The following is a 19,674-nucleotide window of genomic DNA, read 5'->3' as shown; positions in this document are numbered from 1 at the left end:
GGAGCGTAATGGCCGTAACGGGGCAAAATGAAGTACGTGTTTTCTGGCTAAATGTGCTGTAGCTCACCTTGTGCAAGACTTGGATTTCTCTGTGTCGGTCACTGCTTGAAGCAGTAGCTGTAGTAATACTTTAGAGAAGTATTTCTAAGATATCTGATGCCACATTGCCCTAATAATCTCAATGATACCTTCCCTAAGCATACACTCATGTTCCCAGAGAGGTGTATTTCTGATGGCAGAAGTGGCAGCAAAATGAAACTTGTCTTCTTCCTTTGGAAATAATGAGTTGGGGAAAAAAAGTTTGGAGAAGGACCTCAGTATTAATAGCAGACAGCACAGTAAGAAGTTAATAATTCAGTTGTGTGGTGGCTATGATTTTAGCACAGCTAACCAGTTGAGCAGACTGTTTTATAACACTGTAGGAAAAGTGTTTGAACTCAACAGCTCATCTCTTGTAAAAGCAGCTTGATGAAAAAGATAGCCTTATAGTCATGAGGGCTTTTTTTTATTCTTCTTTGTATTATATCAGTTCCCTTAGCATGCCATTGTTGCTGTTAATGATTATGCTGCCTACTTATGCAGAATAAAATAGTCTCTTGAAAAGGCTTCAAGAATAAATTGCAAGGCTTTGTGACCATCGTTGACAACCTCTTGAGCCTTAATTCCTGTATTATGTTTGAAAATTTAAAAAGTCCTTGAGGGTAAGAAAAGAAGTAGTCAGGAAGTGTCTTCTGCAAAATGAGGCTGTCCCATGAAGTACAAGGAAAAAGCTCAGCTTTTGAATGGAAACATGAGAAATTAAGAACCCAAGAAACTTCTCCTACACAGAGGTTGGCATATATGAGTGAAAAAGGCAGCATAAATTTCCACCAAGCATATACAAAGACACCTTCCCATTAAATGGCAAACTGGCTGAAAGATGTTACGTATCCCAATTTGACTAGAGGTAGTTGAGCATCCTGTAATTCTTCAAGAGTGGCCCCAGCACTTAACATATGTTAGGGGAGTTATTGCATTGCCTCTGTCAGTTGTTGTTTTGCCGCTCTGCACCAAAGGTTTCCGTGTCTTCCTTTTGAAGATCTATAAAAAGACACTGCTTACATAAATAACCACTTTTGTTTAGGACGAAGGTAGGAGAACATGCCAGTGAATGATCTGCATTGTTGTCCCAGGAACACTATGATTAAAGGCAAGCAGAGAACTGGTGTTATGGGCTACAATCTGTTTTTTTGATCGTATATTCAAAGATAAAGAGTGTAATTTCCTCTCAGATATTACAAAAAATTAAGCAGTTGGGTGACTGTGATGAACTATAATTCATCTGGGAGGGCAGTGTAGAAACTCACTGCTAATTTTTTCCAAAATAAGTACTCAAAAAGGAAAGCCCATAACTTGGGAATGCAGACTTCGGCCCCTACCATTCCCCAGCAGATCCTGTAAAGCCTGACTCCAAAGAAACCTGATTTGATTCAAACAGCTTCGTATATGTAAACAAATCATTACGTGCTTTTGATAATTGAGATGCTGCTAAGCTTATCAGCATAATTCTTTCCTGCACATTGATGAAGTACAATGGGTGAGTAACACAGCAGCAGCAGGAGAGAGGCATGTGTCCACCTGGATGCATGAGTAGCTTCAAAACAGGGCCAGGCTCATGCAGGGGCTCAGATACCTGATGCCCGAAACGATGCCTTCAGTTTGAAAAACTTTCCAGTCCTGCCAAGCATCATTTAGCTGCTACCTTTCTGCAGACCCAGAATTACTCCTGTCTGAAGCAGGCAGAGCGGATTTGGACAAGTTAGTTTCTAGCCTATGTATGGTTGGGCTTGAAAAATGAGCCTTCCTCATCCTGTTTCCTCTGAGGAGCTCAGTCACAGAGCTTTCCTTTTTTAAGTATTAAGCTTAGAAGCAGTCTTTGCAGCAAAGCCGGGAATTTGGGTCACCACGTGGCTGCTGGGTGGCGAGGCCACAGTACAGTAAAGGTTTGCTCTCGGGTCCGTAACATGGTGCCTGGAGCACTCATTTGGGAGCTGAGTGAGAATCTGATCCTCAGGGGAAGGAAATCCTTCCGCTGTGGGTGTCTGTCTGGATTACTGGGATGCTTTTTAAGAAGCAGAAGCAGCACATTTTCCAGGGAAAAATAAGTCCTGCTCAAGTTGATGAAAAAGCCTTAGGTGCCTTCAGATGGATCAGGGACTTGGGACCCCAATATGAATGCACATTATTCCAACAAATGAGCTTTGTATGTTCATAGCGTGCAAAGGCACGTAGAGGTGATTACTGTGCATGTAAGTGCTGTATTATTTCTGAAGAAAGACACTGATTGAGGATTTGGCTGTGCTGAAGGTTTCTGCCTCGATTTCGCTGCTCGCGATGAGTTTATAGAGCTCTTTGAAGGATACATTAGATAATGTTTGTGAAGAACATGGAGGATGGCACGGATTTATTCGGTCATCAATCTGGATGTTTTGATTTAGCTCTAGGAACAACAAACCAGTACAGAAAGGATGGGAAGGTGTTGCCCCAGGTCTCAATGACCCAGTGCAAACAGGAGATGCTGGCATGGCAGAAGGGACAGATAAGCTTTCCAGGAGTAAATCTGTGGCTGCTGCACTTTCAGTAGATTGGTTCCTTTTTTTTCCCCCCATCTTAGGATTTTTCTTCTAAAATTTATATATTTTTAAAAATTATTTCTTCAGCTCTAACTTCACTGTGGAATTATGTACATTGATGTACAAGAGGGAGAAGTAGAAAACTTTTTCCGACACAAACGTGTAGATATGGCTAAGGCTGAAACTGATTCCCTGGGGGGGATTTGTTATCCTTTGAAAACACTCATAATTATCTGTCTATCAGATCCTCATCCGCCTGCCAAGTTTTAGTTGCCTTTATATAATATCAATACTTGAACAATACAAGCAATAAATATTATGCAATCTTTAATGAGGTCTTCCTAGAAGGGATTAGCTGAATGGGCATGTGAAAAGTGTTATATCCTAACATAGGGCCACTCTGACTTTCCCTCATGTTATTTGTATGGATCCTCTGCATAGAGTTTGTTAGTACATCCCCCACACCAGTGGGTGCATCTGTTTCTTGTGTGTGTATTTTTTGGCTACTTTTGCAAACAGGAAAGGGAGGAAAGGCAAACAAGCAATGAAGGCCTGAGACAACACTGTTGTCAGTGGGAAAAGGGATCCAATGTTGAGTCTGTTTCAGACTTTAGCCACAATAACGCTTCCTTCCTTGTTGTTGCATTTGGTTATGGGAGAATCCAGAGGTAACTAAAAGGCCTGGTGCTCCTCTTGAGTCCCCTTCCTTAGTTGCTGCTGCCTGTGGGAAGTGGATGCACTGTTGTTTGGCTGGAGAAGTGCGCTGAGCATCTTGGCCCCGCAGCGTCTTGCATCCCCTCTTGACTTGCCTCACCCTGCCTTGTGTGGCTGCACCAGGACAACAGTCCTGAAGGCCTTTCCTTACCTCCACCTCAACAGCCAGTTCAATAAAATACAAAACCCACAAACCTCTCCACTCCCTAACTCAGCCTCTTCCTCTCCACAAACACGATCTAACAAAACACTCCTCTTCTTCTGGAGCATCAGTGTCATATAAGGATGCTTTACTTGAAAAGCAAAGGTGTTGATTTCAGGTTCTCAGAGATATTTGTAACTTTTCTGCTCCCTGCTTTCTAGGTCTGGCTTTGTTATGGTGCACCAACTGTAGCTGCATCCTGTATGTGATAGATTGGATTAGAATTACAGGTATTTGAGTGCTTTTTCAACTGGAAATAAAAGTACAGTCCACTCAGATGAATAAAGAAAAGAACAGATAATGTGCATGTAATTCCAGGAACATGAATTTTTAGCTTATACAATACCCAGTGATGGAGCAGGGAAGGCATATATATATTAACAGATGGATTAAAAAAGAGCAGTGCCAGATGGTCTCATGAAGCCACTGTCAATTTTGTTGTATCTTTTATCAAAAATATATTAGAACATGTTTCAGGATGAGAGTTTTTTTGGAGAAGGTTGGGAGGCTTCTCCTCAAGTTCCTCTGCACAATTTACAATCTTAGAGCTCTTTTGTTTACTTTTTCCTGAAGCACCAAGTCCATCACTGGGAGATGCTCTGTAGCATGGAACAGCCCTTACCTTGGTGTTTTCCAGCCCATGACCTGCAGATTCCTGCGGTCCATGAACTACTACTACTAAGATCTCCACCAAAAGTAACAGGAAAGTGAGCCCACTACCAGAAGACTTAAATTTTTCATGCATAGGTACAGATTTCTACTTCAAGATTTATCCAGCATCTACAATTTGAAAAAAAGGTGGTGAATTTTTACCTAATAATATAGTTTAACATCTTTTTTTTTTGCTGTTCAGGGTCTCCTTTTCAACTGTTGCCAGCTCCCATACTCAAACTCCTGGTCTCTTTCACCATGACGATGTCAGACCTTTACTACCTCAACATAGCTGAAATGATAAGGAATTGATAGACTTTTGTATGCATCTCTGGTACTTGTTAAAGCTAGTCCTTCTAGTGCTTGTTAAAAATAAAGGAACTGCATATATGTGACATTTGGAAATAGAGTATTTATTCCCTAGCTCTCATCTCTCCTCTTGGTTAAGAAGAATCAAAATCACCTTTGATGAATTAAATTGTTGTTTACCTTTACTGCAATGCCCTTTTGGCCTGAAAGCTTCTTTGGTAATTAACCAAAACAGACAGTTAATTGCTTTGAGTGCCTTTCTAAAGTTCAGGCAATGATTACTGCACCGAGACATACCGTGCCATAATGACAGGCTTACCCTGGAAGCTCCTCATCACTGTTCCTTCTCTCCTTGCCCTCCTTACAGCCTCTGCTCTGACTTGAGGTCAAAAATAAGTGTCCTTCAAAGAGTAATTACTGGCTAATAAGAAATGAGTAATTTATTAAGCCCTAAGACATTGTTTTCCTCGGTCACACTGAGTTTCCTCCAGGTTTAGGAGTAGCACACCATCTCTTCAAGCAAAAGATGCTCACCTCAAGGGAAGTTGCTGGCTCAGTGCGGTCCCCAGTGCTGGTGTTACAGGAGCAATGCTTGCCATGCAAAGATGCTCAGCACGGAGTGGTGTCATCACCTGGAAAAAATGAGCCTGCTGTGCCTGGTTTGGGACTGGCTGCATGAATAGCAAACCCAAAAGAAAACAAATATTAACCAGGGCATCCTGAACAAGAGGTGGTGAGATCTGCTGGTTGATCTTCCATATGATCTCCGCCATGTGCCAGCCCAGCGTACCTTCTTCTCCCTGCTCCCAAATTAGTCCAAGACCCTTTGCTTTCCCCTCTCCTCAAATGTATATTTCCCCACTTCTGCCATTCTTTTCCAGTATTAGTCGTAAGCTCACTCCTGTACCCACCTCTGCTTCTGGAGGGGCTGGGAGCAACAGGCACCGGCTCCTTATCAGGGTGGACAAAGAGCAATTACATCTTTGAATCCTCCCTTCTTGGGAAAATGACGTGTTGCCGACGAGCAAAGGCTTGTCCCAGCTCCTGGGGTGGTGGCCCTTGTTGGCTCCTTGCATGCCAGAGGGGAGCAATGGGTGGGTACCTGGCACAAGGTGGGCTGGCCTCTCCAGAGCACAGGCTGCTCTTTGCCTAGAGCATGCCTGGAGCCTGGTCTTGCCGTGTTCCTGCTCCCTGGCAGCACTGCCTGTCCCACAAAAACCAGCACCCGGCTGCAAGAGAGACCGCAGCGGCATAGGCGTAACGCGGAGCATCCTTGTAAATAAGCCCTGGTGCTGTTGGTATTATGGTGCATGTGTGAGTTTGGACTCAGGATGTGTAGGATTTAATGAAGAAGCTGATTGAATTTCAGGAAACTTGCAGCCTGAAAAGCTCTAGAGAAAAATAAAACTAGAACTTTTTCCTTAGGAGGATTTTGGAAAAAAAAAAACAAACTGTTCTACTTGACTGAGATTTTAATCTTGATTTTTCTTTACCACTTGAAGAACTGCTCCTCAAAGGGATTGGCATAGCTCTAATTTCATTTTGCAAAGGAGGAAAGGCATTTTTTTCATTTCCAGTGTGGGCTAGGAGCTTGGGTGTATATTTTTACTGTACGAGGGAAAGCATAATGTTGTTTGACGTTGGGTTTTGTGGGCAGAACAACATGATTTGAGAAATGCCCTTCTCGCTTCAGCAAAAAAAACATGACCTAAGCAAGTATGCTGTCACAGCTTCAAAATCTGCCTGCCTTTAAGCCCTGGAAAATGGGCACAGATTAAACTCAGATGCTGTGGGCCAAGGTCTCCATTGCTGCAACCGTACCCAGAACAGGCTGCTGGCTTTTTTTGCTGAACAAACCGTGTAATCTTATTTGTCATCTTTTTGTTTGAGCAAAGTTAAATCAAGGCCTTAGAAAAAAAAAAATCAATTTGGAGGAAGCAAAATATTCAAACTGGTTGACTGCAGATGCTCTTTTTAATAAAGTGATAGTTTCTGGAGGATTTATTCAGCCCTGTTGTGCACTTTGTGCTGGCTGGACTTTCCAGGCAGCTGCAACCCAGAGATAAGTTAACCCTTTTGTTGGGTTACAGCTGAACTCCAAATTCAACTTTTTTTTTTTCCCCTGATTTAAGTTATTAAATGTTATTCACCAAATTCACGCTGTTTGAAGGTATGAGAATGACATCAGGAATGAATAATTGTTGCCGCCGTGATTTGTTGTGTTTATTATGGCAGCACCTGGCAATCAGCTGAGAGCAGAGCTTTGTTCCCAGGCCGTGCAAAAACCTTGCGTGCCTCCTCCTTTAATACCTCAGCCCCGTCCTAGGGCTGCCTGAAGTTGTATAACAGAGAATAACACGGTGTGTTAACGTGGCATCTTGAATAAGAAGCCCCAGCCGATCTCTGCATTTCAGAAAACTGTTTTAAATGGTGTGCCAAGCATTTTCGCTTCAGGTACGCAACCAAGACGACTCTCAGCCATCTGAGGCAAAAAAAAAGGATTGCTGGTTTGTGTGTATCTGAGGAATCAATGTGTACAGCTTGAGCTGCCAGGATGCTGAACTTGCAGACAAGGCAGGTAGTGAAAGAGCAGGATTTGATTTTCATTTTTGAAACAAAAGATAAAATAAACATGAGAATAGCTGTCCCATCCTTTTACTGATACTTACGTAGGAAACACTTCTATCCATGCAGTTTATCACTCTGGCTCTTCGAGCTGCACTTGGCACATCCCACTGCAAAGCGTCACTGGGTACAGGAGGTTATTGTTTGCCTTGAAAATCCTTCTTCATTAAATTGCTGTTTGATTTGGAGGGACGTCCGGGATACAAGATTTTGTCTGAGGATACTCTTTCACTGTGAAGACCTTTGCGTTTCAACGCAGTTTCTCCAGATATAACAAAATGATGCTCAGTGAAGGTCCCTGTTGCTTTTTCACAGCCATCACCTTTTCCTAGCCCTTCTCCCCGCCGCCAGAGCTGCTATGTCCAGGCCCTTCTGCACAGCCGGGCGTTCGGCTGCTTTGTCCCCCCTGCCAGCCTTTAGCCCCAATCTGCCTGACATTCAGGACCTGACATCAGCTTTGCAAAAGGCTATAGCTCCTCCTATTCAGCTTTATTTTGAAACTCCTGGCAAAAAATATTCTGTAGTGTCCACATCAAGGGGTTTCAGATTCCAGATTTTCCAGGGTATTGGGTTTTTTGGTTTTGTTTTTTTAAATTATTATTTCAATCTCAAGATGTTAGCCAAGTGGACTTGGAGGCTTTCCGTGGTGTCCACAGTTACAGCATCCCTGATCTGTTGGGCGTTAGGGCACCCAATGCCTCTATAGCTCTGACCGTGTGCTTGGGCACGTACCGATGTTCAAGTGCTGTGGCCATACAGCAGTGTCCAGGAAGACGAGCACCTCCGGGGAGCATCAGAAGGATCTGCTGTGTGTGCAAGTCTGCAGCTGATCCCTCCATGCATGAGCAGTCTCAAGCATGTGCCCCCGGTGTACAGCCAGAGGACCCTTAACCCCAAAACACCAGCTATTGAGCTTGCCCTACACCTTTCTTCTCGTGTTGTGCCGGTGACCTCCGTGTCAGAGTGGAGCCAGCCCTGCTATGGAGGGTTCCTGCCCCCAGGGAGGTTTTGGCAGCTGCTCGTGGCGCCCCTCGGCGGGGTGGGATACGGTGCAGTCAGCATCTTTGGAGGTGGCACAGGGGAAACCCCTTTCCAGTCAAACAAGTAGCTTTGGAGGGAAAAAAAAAGAGTCTGAGGGAGAAGTGTTCTACTCACAGCATTTGCATGGAGCTATTTTAATTTTTATTTATCTCCAAATAATCTTCAGTTGGGAGTGAGTCAGCCTGGGACGTGGCCCAGACCACCTCTTTTGCAAGCCTTCAGGGAGGGCAGAGAGCACAGGCTGTGCTCCACCGCGTCTCTTACCAATGCCTCGCTACATGCTTTATTTTGCAATTTTTTAAAAACCGTACCAAACTGATGATCTTTTTTTTTTTTTTTTTCCCCTCTTTCCTCTCTCTCTAGTTTTGTATGGAGCTGAATCAGCCGACGCTGCCAAACATCCGCAAGTGGAAGGGCCCTAGAGGATGTTGGAAGGGTGTTGTTTCTGAAAAACCCTCAGGGCAGCTACACAAGGTACGTTAATCCCTAAGTCTGAACTTTGGCTGTGCTTTTTTTTCCCACCTCTAACCAAGGACATATTTTGAATGTTTAAGGCAAAACATTTTGTAAATCTCTTTTGGCAAGGTTTGCGTCTCTTGTTTTTTAAGCTGACTGTTCCTATAGCTTTCAATTTGACTGTGCGATCGATTTTTTGGAAGAATTGTTTTCCTCAGCCTGTGGCACACTTGTAAGGAGGAAGGTGTGTGTGTTTGGGGGAGGTATGGTGGATAAAACCAGTATAGAAATACAGAAGAATGGCTGTACACTACGACAAGGAAAAGAGTCCTTGGTTTTGCCCCTGGCAGGCTGCAGTATTTTTGAATTTTTTGTGCTAGTCACCTGAGCTTGTTCCCCAGTGCAGCATCGGCTGGCATTCTGAAGAGCTCCCAGTTCTCTGGGTTGTGAAGCGAAGACCCCGCAGAGGGGCCGTGCAACCTGCCATCCTCATTTGGAAGAGGAGCTTACCTTGCGCATTGCCCAAAGTGCGCTGCGCGGGTGCTGAAAATGCTGTAGGCTCTGGAATCTGCACCGTGCTGCACTGTGCTTTTCCCTGCAACGTCTTCTGCTGTAGGAATAGATCTCTGTACTGCAGTAAGGTACTCATTTATACGGTGGTGACAGCTACGCCTGCTACCCTTGACAATATTAAAGGTATAGCTACATTGAACAGGACACTACTAACAGTGCCCAAAAGCAGTTTCTCCCAAGGGAAATCTCTCTTTTTTTCCCCTTAAGGGTGCTAATTAAATTTCACACCGAGGTCTTCCTCAGGCTCAAGCCTGTTGTTGCTGGACAAGGCCATTCTCATGGTTGCAGGGTGGAAGCGGGAACTGAGACCTGTCATGTTATGAATGTTGCCTAGATGAAGACACTGGGTTGTCTTCATCTATTCCAAGCACTGTCCTTATTAAAGATGTATCCTATAATCACACTGCTTAGAATCCACGTTTCCTTAATCTGGCTTTTCCAAATCAAGTTGTATCACTGTTCACACCTGAGGCTGTTGTTGGACTCTGATGTTTTGGGAGGTGCAGCAACTTTTGCTGTCCTTCTGAGTAAAACCCAAAAATGACCACTAAGAGGAGAGGAAAAAAAAAACAAAACCAAAAACCAAACCAAACCAAAACCCACCACCTGAGCAGCACAAGAATTGGACTGTAGCTACCACTTGAAATACACAGAGGGTCTCAGTGTGTCCAAGGTTTAATGCAATTCACACTTGATTCTGATGCAGGGTGCAAATCCCCTTCATGACATTTTTATTCCTGGCTGGAATTTTCCTTTAAGATCTCTTGTTAGGCCATATCATTAAAACAGTGAATTAAAAAAGTTGTGCAAAGTTGTTCACTCCGCTTTTTCTTTTTTTCCAAGAATTATTAATAATTGTCTCAGAGTTTCTGTGTTGAATCCGGAGTCTTTAATCAGTTCTTTCTTGAGCTGTATTTTCAAACATAATAATGAAAGTTTTGACTATGGACTGAGTAAATAAAAATCATCATCTACCTAGTTTTACTGGTAGGGATGCAAGGATGAATGGTTCCCAAAATTCTGGGAGAAGTCTGTGGCCAAGCTGAGGATAGAAATGCTATCTACTGACTCTTCCTTTTAGCTGCTTTAACAGCAGTCTGGCTGTGCTCGAGAACCCTCCACTAAGCCAAAAAGCCTGCTCTACCCCTTGGATTAATTAATGGGTTCGTCAGGCTTGAACATTGTGTGCACAAGTGTGATACAGTGAAGTAAGGCAGCGTAACCCTGAGCATACAGCATCTTTGACACAAGCAGGTCTCGAGATGCTCAGCAGGGCTAAATAATGTGAAATGGTGGGTGCTGCTTCAGATTCCTGCTGCCACACGTCCCGGGCATTTGGCCTTCAACCAAGCAATGACTTTTGACCACCATTTTCATGTGAAATCTGGAGCCAGGGAATAGTGAACAGCTATTGACAGCAGTTTTATTCTTCCACATCTTTTCCTACAGCAGTTTTCAGACCTTAGATTTTCCAGCTGGTGGAATAATTTTGACAGTATTTTAAAGGTGAGGTATCTAAAGGAGCTACCAAAGGCTTCTGGCCAACCTGAGTACTTTCTTTCAAGGCTCACAGGAAGTCAGCAGAGCAGATAATGCTTATTTATTGCAGCTGAAATGGAGAAAAACTCTTTCTTGCAATGGATTTAACTACAGTTCCCTAAGGGAAGCATGTTTGAATGATACCAAGGAAAATGGTACCTGGGTGATGGGAGGTTGACAGGCTTTGAATTAAATACTGCTGCTTGTGTGTCTGGGGAGGGCAGCTTTCTGAGAATGCCAATTCCACGTCCTGAAGTAATAAAAAAAAAAACATGCAGGATGATAGAAACAGAGCTGAAAGGAGCAGAGAGCTGAGCATGAAATATTCGAGCTGGAAAAGAGACAGAGAAGATTGACAGGGCTGAGAGGTCTATACCAGATTTCACACCAGGAGACTCAAGGAGCCTGGATATTTTTAGCTTGTGGGAGACAGAAACCTGTGAGATGGCGTGCGGCGTGGGGAGAAGGAACAACTGTGCGCAGTGTCGTCTAGCAGTCGCCCAGTGAGACCACGAGGCACTGAGCTCGAGGTTGGACAAACAATCCCTGTTTTCCTGTGGGTAATGAGCTACCTCGTTATTGATCACGCTCAGAAGAATCCGATGCCTTGCCTGCACTAGGAGGAAATGAGAACTGTGTCAGCCCAAACACGCGCATGGGAGGCAGCGTCTTTATCTTTCACCCCTGTGGCAGTCCTGAATGCGTTCCACCTGTACAAGATAAACCAGCTTATTACATCGTTGGCTGGACAGAGCAGTGCTAAAGTTACCTGGGTGTCCGATAGCCAGCGTTCAGACGCAAGGGGCTGCCGGTAGCAGAGCAGTATGTGTTTCAGCTCAGCGCGCTCGGTTTTCAGTGAAGCCAGCGGAGCTGCCCAGGAAGCATTCCTCCCACATCTGGTGGGGGTTTTGGCCAGGGTGAGATAAGAAGCCTTTCCACCTGTTCTCTTTATCTCCTGCTGATAGCCTAGGATGTTGTTTCTCCTTTACACTTGTGCACAGCGAGTTGGGCTCACTGCCCTTAGCAGCCGCCAGGCCCGGATATAAACCTGCATCATCTTTTGCTGCCCCTGCATATTTCGGGAGTGATGTACACTGCTGCCAACAGACACAGTGGTACTAAATTTGCGAATGAAAGTTAAATCTGGGGGGCTGCATTTGAGTAGGATATTTTGGTTTTGTTTTTACCTTCTTACTACTTTCTCTTTTTTTTTTTTAATTCCAGGGAGTTGAATATTCTGGCTTCCTCTGGGATACAACAGCTGGCATTGAGCTGAAAGATGCTTCATCTCAGGAGAGTGCACAGACTAACGGCAATGGGAAGCACTCATATCCTCACCCGTATCTTGCACATTTCAAGGTAACTGCCGTTGTGCCAACTGACCCTTGCAGAGTTTAGCCTTTGTTAAAAAAAATTGGGTAAGATGGAAGGAGAAAGAGTCTACTAACAGATAAAAATTTGTGTGAGGCTCTAACCTGTCTCATCACTTCAGCACTGTCTCATGGCTTGATTGTAGAAAGGTGCTTAGTGGGCCTTAATATGTATGGCAGATCACCGGAATAAGTCGTTTCCCTTGTTCCTGTGACAGCAAACCCTGCTGCTAGGGAGCATTTGAGCACGTGAGGGTGAGTGGATCCTCAGTGGCATGCAGAGCCACTGAGAGCGTGACAGAAGTCACCAGTCACCTCGCTCTGCTTTTACCAAGTTAACACAGCAAGGACGAGGTGTGTATTCTCAGTGCCACGCATAGTGAGTGGAGAGGGGTAAGAATGGAGATAGATATATGGATAGGTAGATAAATATATATATCTATATAGAAGGCACAGTGCTCCTTAGAGACTCAGGCTGATCTATCTTATGTTGCTGGCATACTGCAGAGTTTCCATTTTGAAGCTTTTTCACAAGGCTGAAGCCTTCTAAAAGAACGTCTTGCATTTTGGAAACTGTTCTCGTACGTATGCTTGAGTGAACATACATGCAGAGAGAGCCCACCTCTGCACAGGCTGTGATGGAGTGGTCCAGTTTGGGGAACTTGACATCTCTGGTAATGCTTTGAGAGAAGCATTAATAAAGCAATCATGAATAAATAAATTATTATTAATAATTAATAATAATTAATTAATAATGTGAATAGGTCAATATTAGAAGTAAGTATTACTTGTGCCAAATAAGTCCCAGAAGGTAAGCAGAAGATTGCAGGGAGCCAACAGCTCCTTTCCAGATATATTAAGTTACTTGATTAGTCTCTGTGACAGGCCAGAGCTAATCATATGCAAGTAGTAATTAGCCCATGTAATGACCACAACATTATTTGTAGCTTATTAACAACTAGTTTTGCATAAACTGATTTTCATAAACAACCAGCTTCTTTCTGCAACCATGATGGAAAGAAGTTGTTTGCTTATGCAAACTAGTTTCTCCAGAACTGAGAGGGTATCAGATTATTGCAAACAAAGCTGCAAAACGTCTTCCTCCTCTTCCTCCTAAAAACAAAACCAGCTAAAACACACCCCACACATAATGAAGTGAGTCCCAATCACTCGGGTTTATTATTGAAAGGACTGGGAACAGGCGCGTGGTTTGGCTTTGTGACCTTCCGTGCCCTGTCTGCATGGCACTGATTTCTCTTCCTTCCTCTGCCAGGTTGGGATGAATGATCTAACGCTGGTTAACCTTCATCTGGCCTTGTCGACCTCAGCAGGAGAGAATACCGGGAAGAACCATGACAGCCACAAACTGGCAGCCTTTGCACAGACTTTGCAGGAGACTCTGAAAGGTAGGGCAGCTTTTTTTCCTGGCAGCTATCACATACACACTGGCCAGTTTATCTAATTAAAAGGAATTAAAAAAAAAAAATTAAATATTTCTCAGTGTGAGTTTCACAAATATCCTCATCAACCTCGTAATTGTCTTTACTGGTATTTGTATTTGAATGATACGTCATGTGGCAAATGTGCTTTTTCCTCGCTCATTGTCTTAGTCTTTCCTAATTAACACAACCAGCACAGGGGATCCTACTGGCTTTGAGACTGTTTTTTCAAATGAAGTTTCTTCTGATTTTACGCTAGTCTAAGAGCAAGTCCAGCCAATAAAAAAAAAAAGACACAAGAGTTAAGACCTTATTTTAAATGATTTGTGGAAATGACACCTGCCTGATACCAGAACAAAGTGCAACATGGCTTTTTTTCCAAAAGAAATAGGTTCTATATATTTACTTTTTGGATAATTCAAAGCACTTTGGAAAACGTAATGCAAATCAGGAGGTGGCTGCTAATGAGAAAAGGGACCAAATCCTGCTTTGGCACCTGGATGTAATATGCAGGATAATGTTGTTGATCTCAAATTACCAGGATGAGGGACACCAGAATTTAGATCTGAGTTTGAGCAATGTAATAGGCAGCTGAATTTCTTTACCTCGTTTCTGAGTATTTGCTTCTTACTTTCAAGCGTGCAAATTAAATTCAATTTCCTATGAAGCAGAACAGCACGTTTCAGATTCTAAATGTTGCTGATCTTGTTATAGGAACAGAAAAATCGAGCCCTTTGTTTACAGCTTAACAAAGATGCAAAGGGGTTACAAGGTTATATGCATGATGATTTTCAGCTTGGCCCAGTTTAGCAGGGTTGGTCACGTGGAAGCATTAATATCCCTCTTGTATAACACAAGAGGTATTTACAGTTTTTGTGCACGTTCCATTGTTTTTCCTTTTGAGCTGCAAAAAGTCAGTCAGAGCTATTTTGAAGTGCCACTGATTTAAGTATTTGTCCACGTACCTTGAAATTGGAAAGGATGAAGGTAAACAAAAGGATCATTTGTTTAATCCCCAAAGGCTGAACTGAGACACAGATAAATGTGTAGTTCCTCTGAAGTCAACTGAGTTGCATTTCCACTGCACCTAAATTTAGACTGCTGGCGTTAGGGCTTCTCTTTATTTTGTGTTTTTGTTTTCATATAGCAAGCACGTTACTGGAGCATGCTTGTTCTTGGCTTAGTCTTTCACAAAAGAAGAGATTCAGATTCCAAACTTGTGGGATGCAGGTCTTGTTTCCTAAACAAATGGTAGTGCACACATATTACTTTGAAGTACTGAATTACCCTGCCAAAATAAATGTCATGCTTAAAATTACTGCCATCCTTCAATTTCTTCCAAATCAATCCATCAAATATGGGTAATAAGAATTGATTTGTCTGTGGGTACTGCAGTAAATTTGAGTTTCTGCTCCCATTTTGTTAACAGATGCCTACTATTATCTTTCTTTCTTATGAAGAGGCACATGAGCATCTGAGGAAATTTGTTTACTATCCACAGCCTCCTGTAATGAAGAGCCCTAGTGTCCCCATATTTCTCCCATCAGACCAGTGGGTCCTGGTTCCTTTTTCCCTCTCTTTCTTTCCCTTCAGCAATACCAGAGAAATGCAGTGGCTGTTGGCTCCTAATAACTGCTAACTCTTTGCAGCAGTCCTTCTGCCTTGTCTCAAGAACTCCACCAGTTCATCTTCCGTGTGGTGACCATGGATAGCACATAGATGCTATTCTAGATGTGCTGGTAGTGCCTGGACCCAAGGACCAGGGTGTTGGCTTAGTCATCTGCTCCCACGTGGCTTGGCCTTATTCCACAGGTCACCCACCCGTCAAGCACTAGGCTTAGAAGACCTTTGAGAGGCAGTAGAGAGCCTCTTAGCAGACAATGTGCCATCGCATCCTTCTCATCATCTGCTTCTCACTCTCTTCAGGAAGGATCTGGGGGTATAAGGGTCTGTTTAATTCATAAGAGCACTTGTTCGGGGCATGGAAGAGCCAGGGAGAGGGTCCTACAGGTGATTCTTTGGACTGCCACAAAGCAAAGGCGGGTTTCCCGGTTCCTGCAGGAAGGCAAATTTCAACACCGCAGACTTTCTGCAAGCACTGGAAGTCCTTCAGCCGACTGCATTGGCACAGCCATGCGTAGACACTGCTAAAAGCTGCTGGTGCTCCAGTGAATTTGCAGATGCATTTGTGAACAGACCTGAAGAATTCTCTGTTGACCAGGACAGGGTTGCTTTGAGCCCAATGGGTCGGGATGTGTGTGGGAGCACCCCTGAGGGGTACTGGGAAGCACACCTGTCTGCAGGCTGTATGCCTCCGGGTCCCAGCGGATGGAGGCTCTGGGTCCTCGTGGGACACTGTAGTCTGTGGGAGGGACCTTTTCAGCAAAAGATGGGTTGGTAAGAAAGCGCTTGCTGCTCTGTCCTGCAAGAGGAGAAGGACATTAGCTGAGGAGCCTCTTGCTCAGACAGGCTCTGCTGCCCAGTCCTGAGGAGGAGAACAAGCCCTGCCAGTCTCAAACTCTTTTTTCCTCCAAGAGGAAAATCACACCACAGCACCAGTAGCATTGTCTCCGTTTTCTTTTTCCCCTCCATGTAATTGTAACTGTGGACATCATGACTGCCGTTTTCAGTCAGCTGTCATCCCTCGTTATGGGCAAGGGCATGAATTTTTCTAGACCTTTTGCTAAGTTCAGCCGAGAGCCTTTGGGGCTGATCCGTGAGACCCCTGAGAGCTGCAGCTGCTCAATGGCAGCTTTGCTCCCTACCTCAGCTGAGGGACCCAGCGGCGACCGATTAGGCACAGTCGCACACCCAGGAGGATCCAGGCAGGTTTGCTTCTTTCCCTGCTTGATTTCTGTTGGAGGCTGCGGCAGGCAGACGAGACACGAAGCCGCCATGCATGGCGTTGCTGTCACAGGAGCTGGCAGAGGCAGAAGCAGGGCTGAGAGCCAGCCAGGACAAGGGGAAATGAAGTTGGTGGTTATCTAGAAAATTGATCTTGCCTGCTTTTCCTGTTCAGCGCAGGGCTGCCTGGCCTTTTCCCCAGTGATTCACAGTCACGGGGAGCCCCAGAAGCTTCTGTGAGAGGGGACCAGAAGCAATCCTTTACCTCTCTGAGAGCAAACTGGGTTTTGGCTTCTTTAACATACCCCAGCCTGTTCTGTCTGTCAACTTGATGCTGCATTTTGATTTTATGCTTAGTTATTCTGCATACAAAAATTTAAGTAGGTGAAGAATATAGTGAGTCCCTCCCTGTGCACACAGCAGGCTGACTTCTTACCTCCTTCCAAGCACATGTCTGGGTGCTGGGTCTTTTAGCCTCTGTTCTTTCTAAACTGTCCAGAACGGAGTAATCAGTTAAAATTTTCACTTGTAATTATGTTTTTCATGCAAAGGAAATAGGCTTGAGGATTTGCTAAAAGAAGTGTGAGTACTTTAATAGCAGAACAGAACAGAATACAATATATTTTGTGTGGGATTGAGGTACTGCTGTTAAGATCCTGCCTCTCTGTCATTTTTAAACTCCACTTCCTCCTTCAAGGGTGTGCTCCAAAAGTTTCTGTAATGGCCTTTCCCCACTTACACAGCCTGGGCTGAAAGCATGGAAGGAGCATGGTGCTGCCTTGGCCATTAAGCAAGCATTAGTCCTGAAGGACCAAGACAGAGCGGTCGCATTTCAGGCTTCCTGGTCCCACCAAGTGAGAGATCTTGGGTTTTTGCAATGACATGCATGCTTAACCACCAGCACCCAGCAAGCAGTATCATCCCATTAGACAAGCACTGATTTTCTTTTGGGTTCTGATGGAGCTTAAAATAGCTCAGGTTCAGGTTTGGGTTTTTTGTTTCTTTTAAAGGTGGGAAGGCCACTGTCACAACACTTTTTAGAATAATATTTAAACCTCCTGTCATTTCCAATGTGATTTGTGACTTGCAAAGGGCAGAGAAACCACAAATAGTTTCACTATCGTTTCATCGCCTCTCTGCATCTTAGCAAGCAGCATGTTTTGAATTATTTGGGTTTGTAAGTCATATGCTATCAATCTTGCTTCTCCCCTACCCTTTCCCAGTATGTCTGTCAAGTCATGCAAGGCAGGAGTGGAATAGATTTTGCTGCTTAACTTGTGCTCCCTCTCCTGGATAGCGACTTCTACAGCAGCAGCAGAAGGCAAGGAGGTTTATCTATGAGCAGTAGATATGGTAAAGCAATCCATCTGCCCACCACTTCGCCCTCCAGACTTCAACCCAGGAAGGAAAGGGCTTATGGAATCGCATAGTCTCTGGAGTCAGCTTTGGGAAAATTTTTGGTGCGTTTGTGCCTCCTTGTAGCATCTTCTTCCTTCTCCAGGACCAAGCTGTAACACAGCGTTGATCTTTGATCAACGATCAGCATTCTCAAGTCTCACCAGACATTTCTGACAGTGGTTTGAGATGGGCACTGGGACATTTGCGTTGTCCTCTCACCCCAGTGCACAGCAGGGTGCTGTCTGCAGCTGTGGAACTAGGAGAGCACACACTGTGGATATGAAATTAGGGTCCAGCCTTTCCTTTCTCACTTCATTAGGGTTGGAAATAAAATATAACTGAAGTAATTTTCTGTTCACATGAAGACAGGATTTTTTGACGAGCATTTCAAGTTTTTTTTCTTTGAAAATTCAGCCCTAGACAAAGTTTAAGACATCCCAAGTTCAGCAGTATCCTCTCAGTCGACCAGGGGAGGGAAAGCTTCTGTAGCCAGGGAGTGTCCGTGTGGCTTGTGAACTCATCTTCTGCCATCAGCCTTGCAGGCTGCTCCTCGGGCTTGTTCTTTGGGATTTCGTAAATGCCCAGGGTTAGAACGAGCACTGCACTTTGGGGACCAGCATAAGGCTGTGTCTTCCTGGGATCCTCACAGAAGTGTCCTTGACTCTTACAGCAAATCTATAAAAAGACTATGTCAGGTCAAGTTAAAGCTAATATGTGTTTCTTGCAGAAAAAGAAAAAAAAAAAAAAAGCTTACAAAGTCACAGATTTCTAAAAACCTCTAAGACCAGAACTGCTTGTCTTTGAGTTTGTCACTATCAGTGAACAGGACGGAAAGGACACCAATATAAATGAGATTATATTTAAAAAACAAGCATGAAATATGTACTGGCTGTTTGTTAATGTCATGAAGAGAATGGCCATGAGTAAATAGCCAGTGAAAAAGGCTTTAAACAGCATTTCTTTCAGGAGTTCAGAGTAAAGTCAGCTTTGTTACTCAGTATTTGTATTTTTTTCTCCTCCCATTTATCCTCTCTCCCTTTATACTTAAGTGATGGATGTCCATTGCTCACATTCATTTCTATTTTTCCTGTTTTCTAGGAGAAAAAGATGTGATCATCCTTGGAGATTTTAACCAGGCCCCGGACAGCAGTGACCACGACATCCTGAGGAAGGAGAAGTTCCATCACCTGGTCCCTTCCAGCACCTTCACCAACATCAGCACGAAGAACCCACAAGGGTCCAAGTCACTGGATAACATCTGGATCAGTCGGAGCTTGAAAAAGGTTTTCACAGGTAGAGTTGCTTTTCAGAGAGGATGTGTAACCTTCAGTTAGGTTAGACACGTGTGTCAAATTTGGGCAGTATTACTTACTTTTTTGTCTGTGATTTTTTTTTGACGCAGGCCACTGGGCTGTTGTGCGAGAAGGTCTTACAAACCCATGGATCCCCGATAACTGGTCTTGGGGTGGGGTGGCTTCTGACCACTGCCCTGTGCTCGCTGAATTTTACCTGGAAAAGGACTGGAACAGGAAGGACGTGACACGGAACGGGAACGGGGTGACGGTTGAACGCAATGACGCCCACACTAAGCACGAACGATGACATGAACTTGAGGGTGTCTGTTCTGCTCCCCAGGGAGCAGTCGAAGGCTCTGTTCGCTCGTGGCTCAGCGGAGCAAGACTGCTTCCCCTTCTCCTGCCTTCTCGCTCTCCTCCCCATGCCTAGAAGGCATCAGCACTTGATTTTGGTGGCCGTGGCTTTGTGTCCCTCCTGAACAATTGTGGAATGTCTCACGGCAGCGGAGCAATCTGCAACTTTTTCTGGGGACACAGTGGACATTTCCATGCCTGGAGATTTGGATGAGAATTGTACAGAAAATAAAGTGTACTTTTAATACTGTA

The 19,674-nt window shown here is 44.2% G+C and overlaps 1 protein-coding gene across 1 annotated transcript in view; it reads left to right on the top strand.

Moving 5' to 3' along the window:
* The window catches only part of EEPD1 (endonuclease/exonuclease/phosphatase family domain containing 1), a 65,806-nt gene extending 46,132 nt beyond the window's left edge, over window positions 1-19,674 (top strand). The window contains exons 3-7 of the mRNA XM_086741663.1: window positions 8,518-8,628; window positions 11,947-12,081; window positions 13,366-13,498; window positions 18,872-19,066; window positions 19,176-19,674. Coding sequence (XP_086597789.1) covers window positions 8,518-8,628; window positions 11,947-12,081; window positions 13,366-13,498; window positions 18,872-19,066; window positions 19,176-19,375 — 774 coding nt within the window. The 3' untranslated portion in view covers window positions 19,376-19,674. The remainder of the gene's footprint in view (window positions 1-8,517; window positions 8,629-11,946; window positions 12,082-13,365; window positions 13,499-18,871; window positions 19,067-19,175) is intronic.

Source organism: Chlamydotis macqueenii, chromosome 2 (assembly GCF_036417535.1).
Source record: "Chlamydotis macqueenii isolate bChlMac1 chromosome 2, bChlMac1.mat, whole genome shotgun sequence".
Taxonomy (NCBI): domain Eukaryota; kingdom Metazoa; phylum Chordata; class Aves; order Otidiformes; family Otididae; genus Chlamydotis; species Chlamydotis macqueenii.
This window is presented reverse-complemented; position numbering and strand designations above follow the sequence as displayed.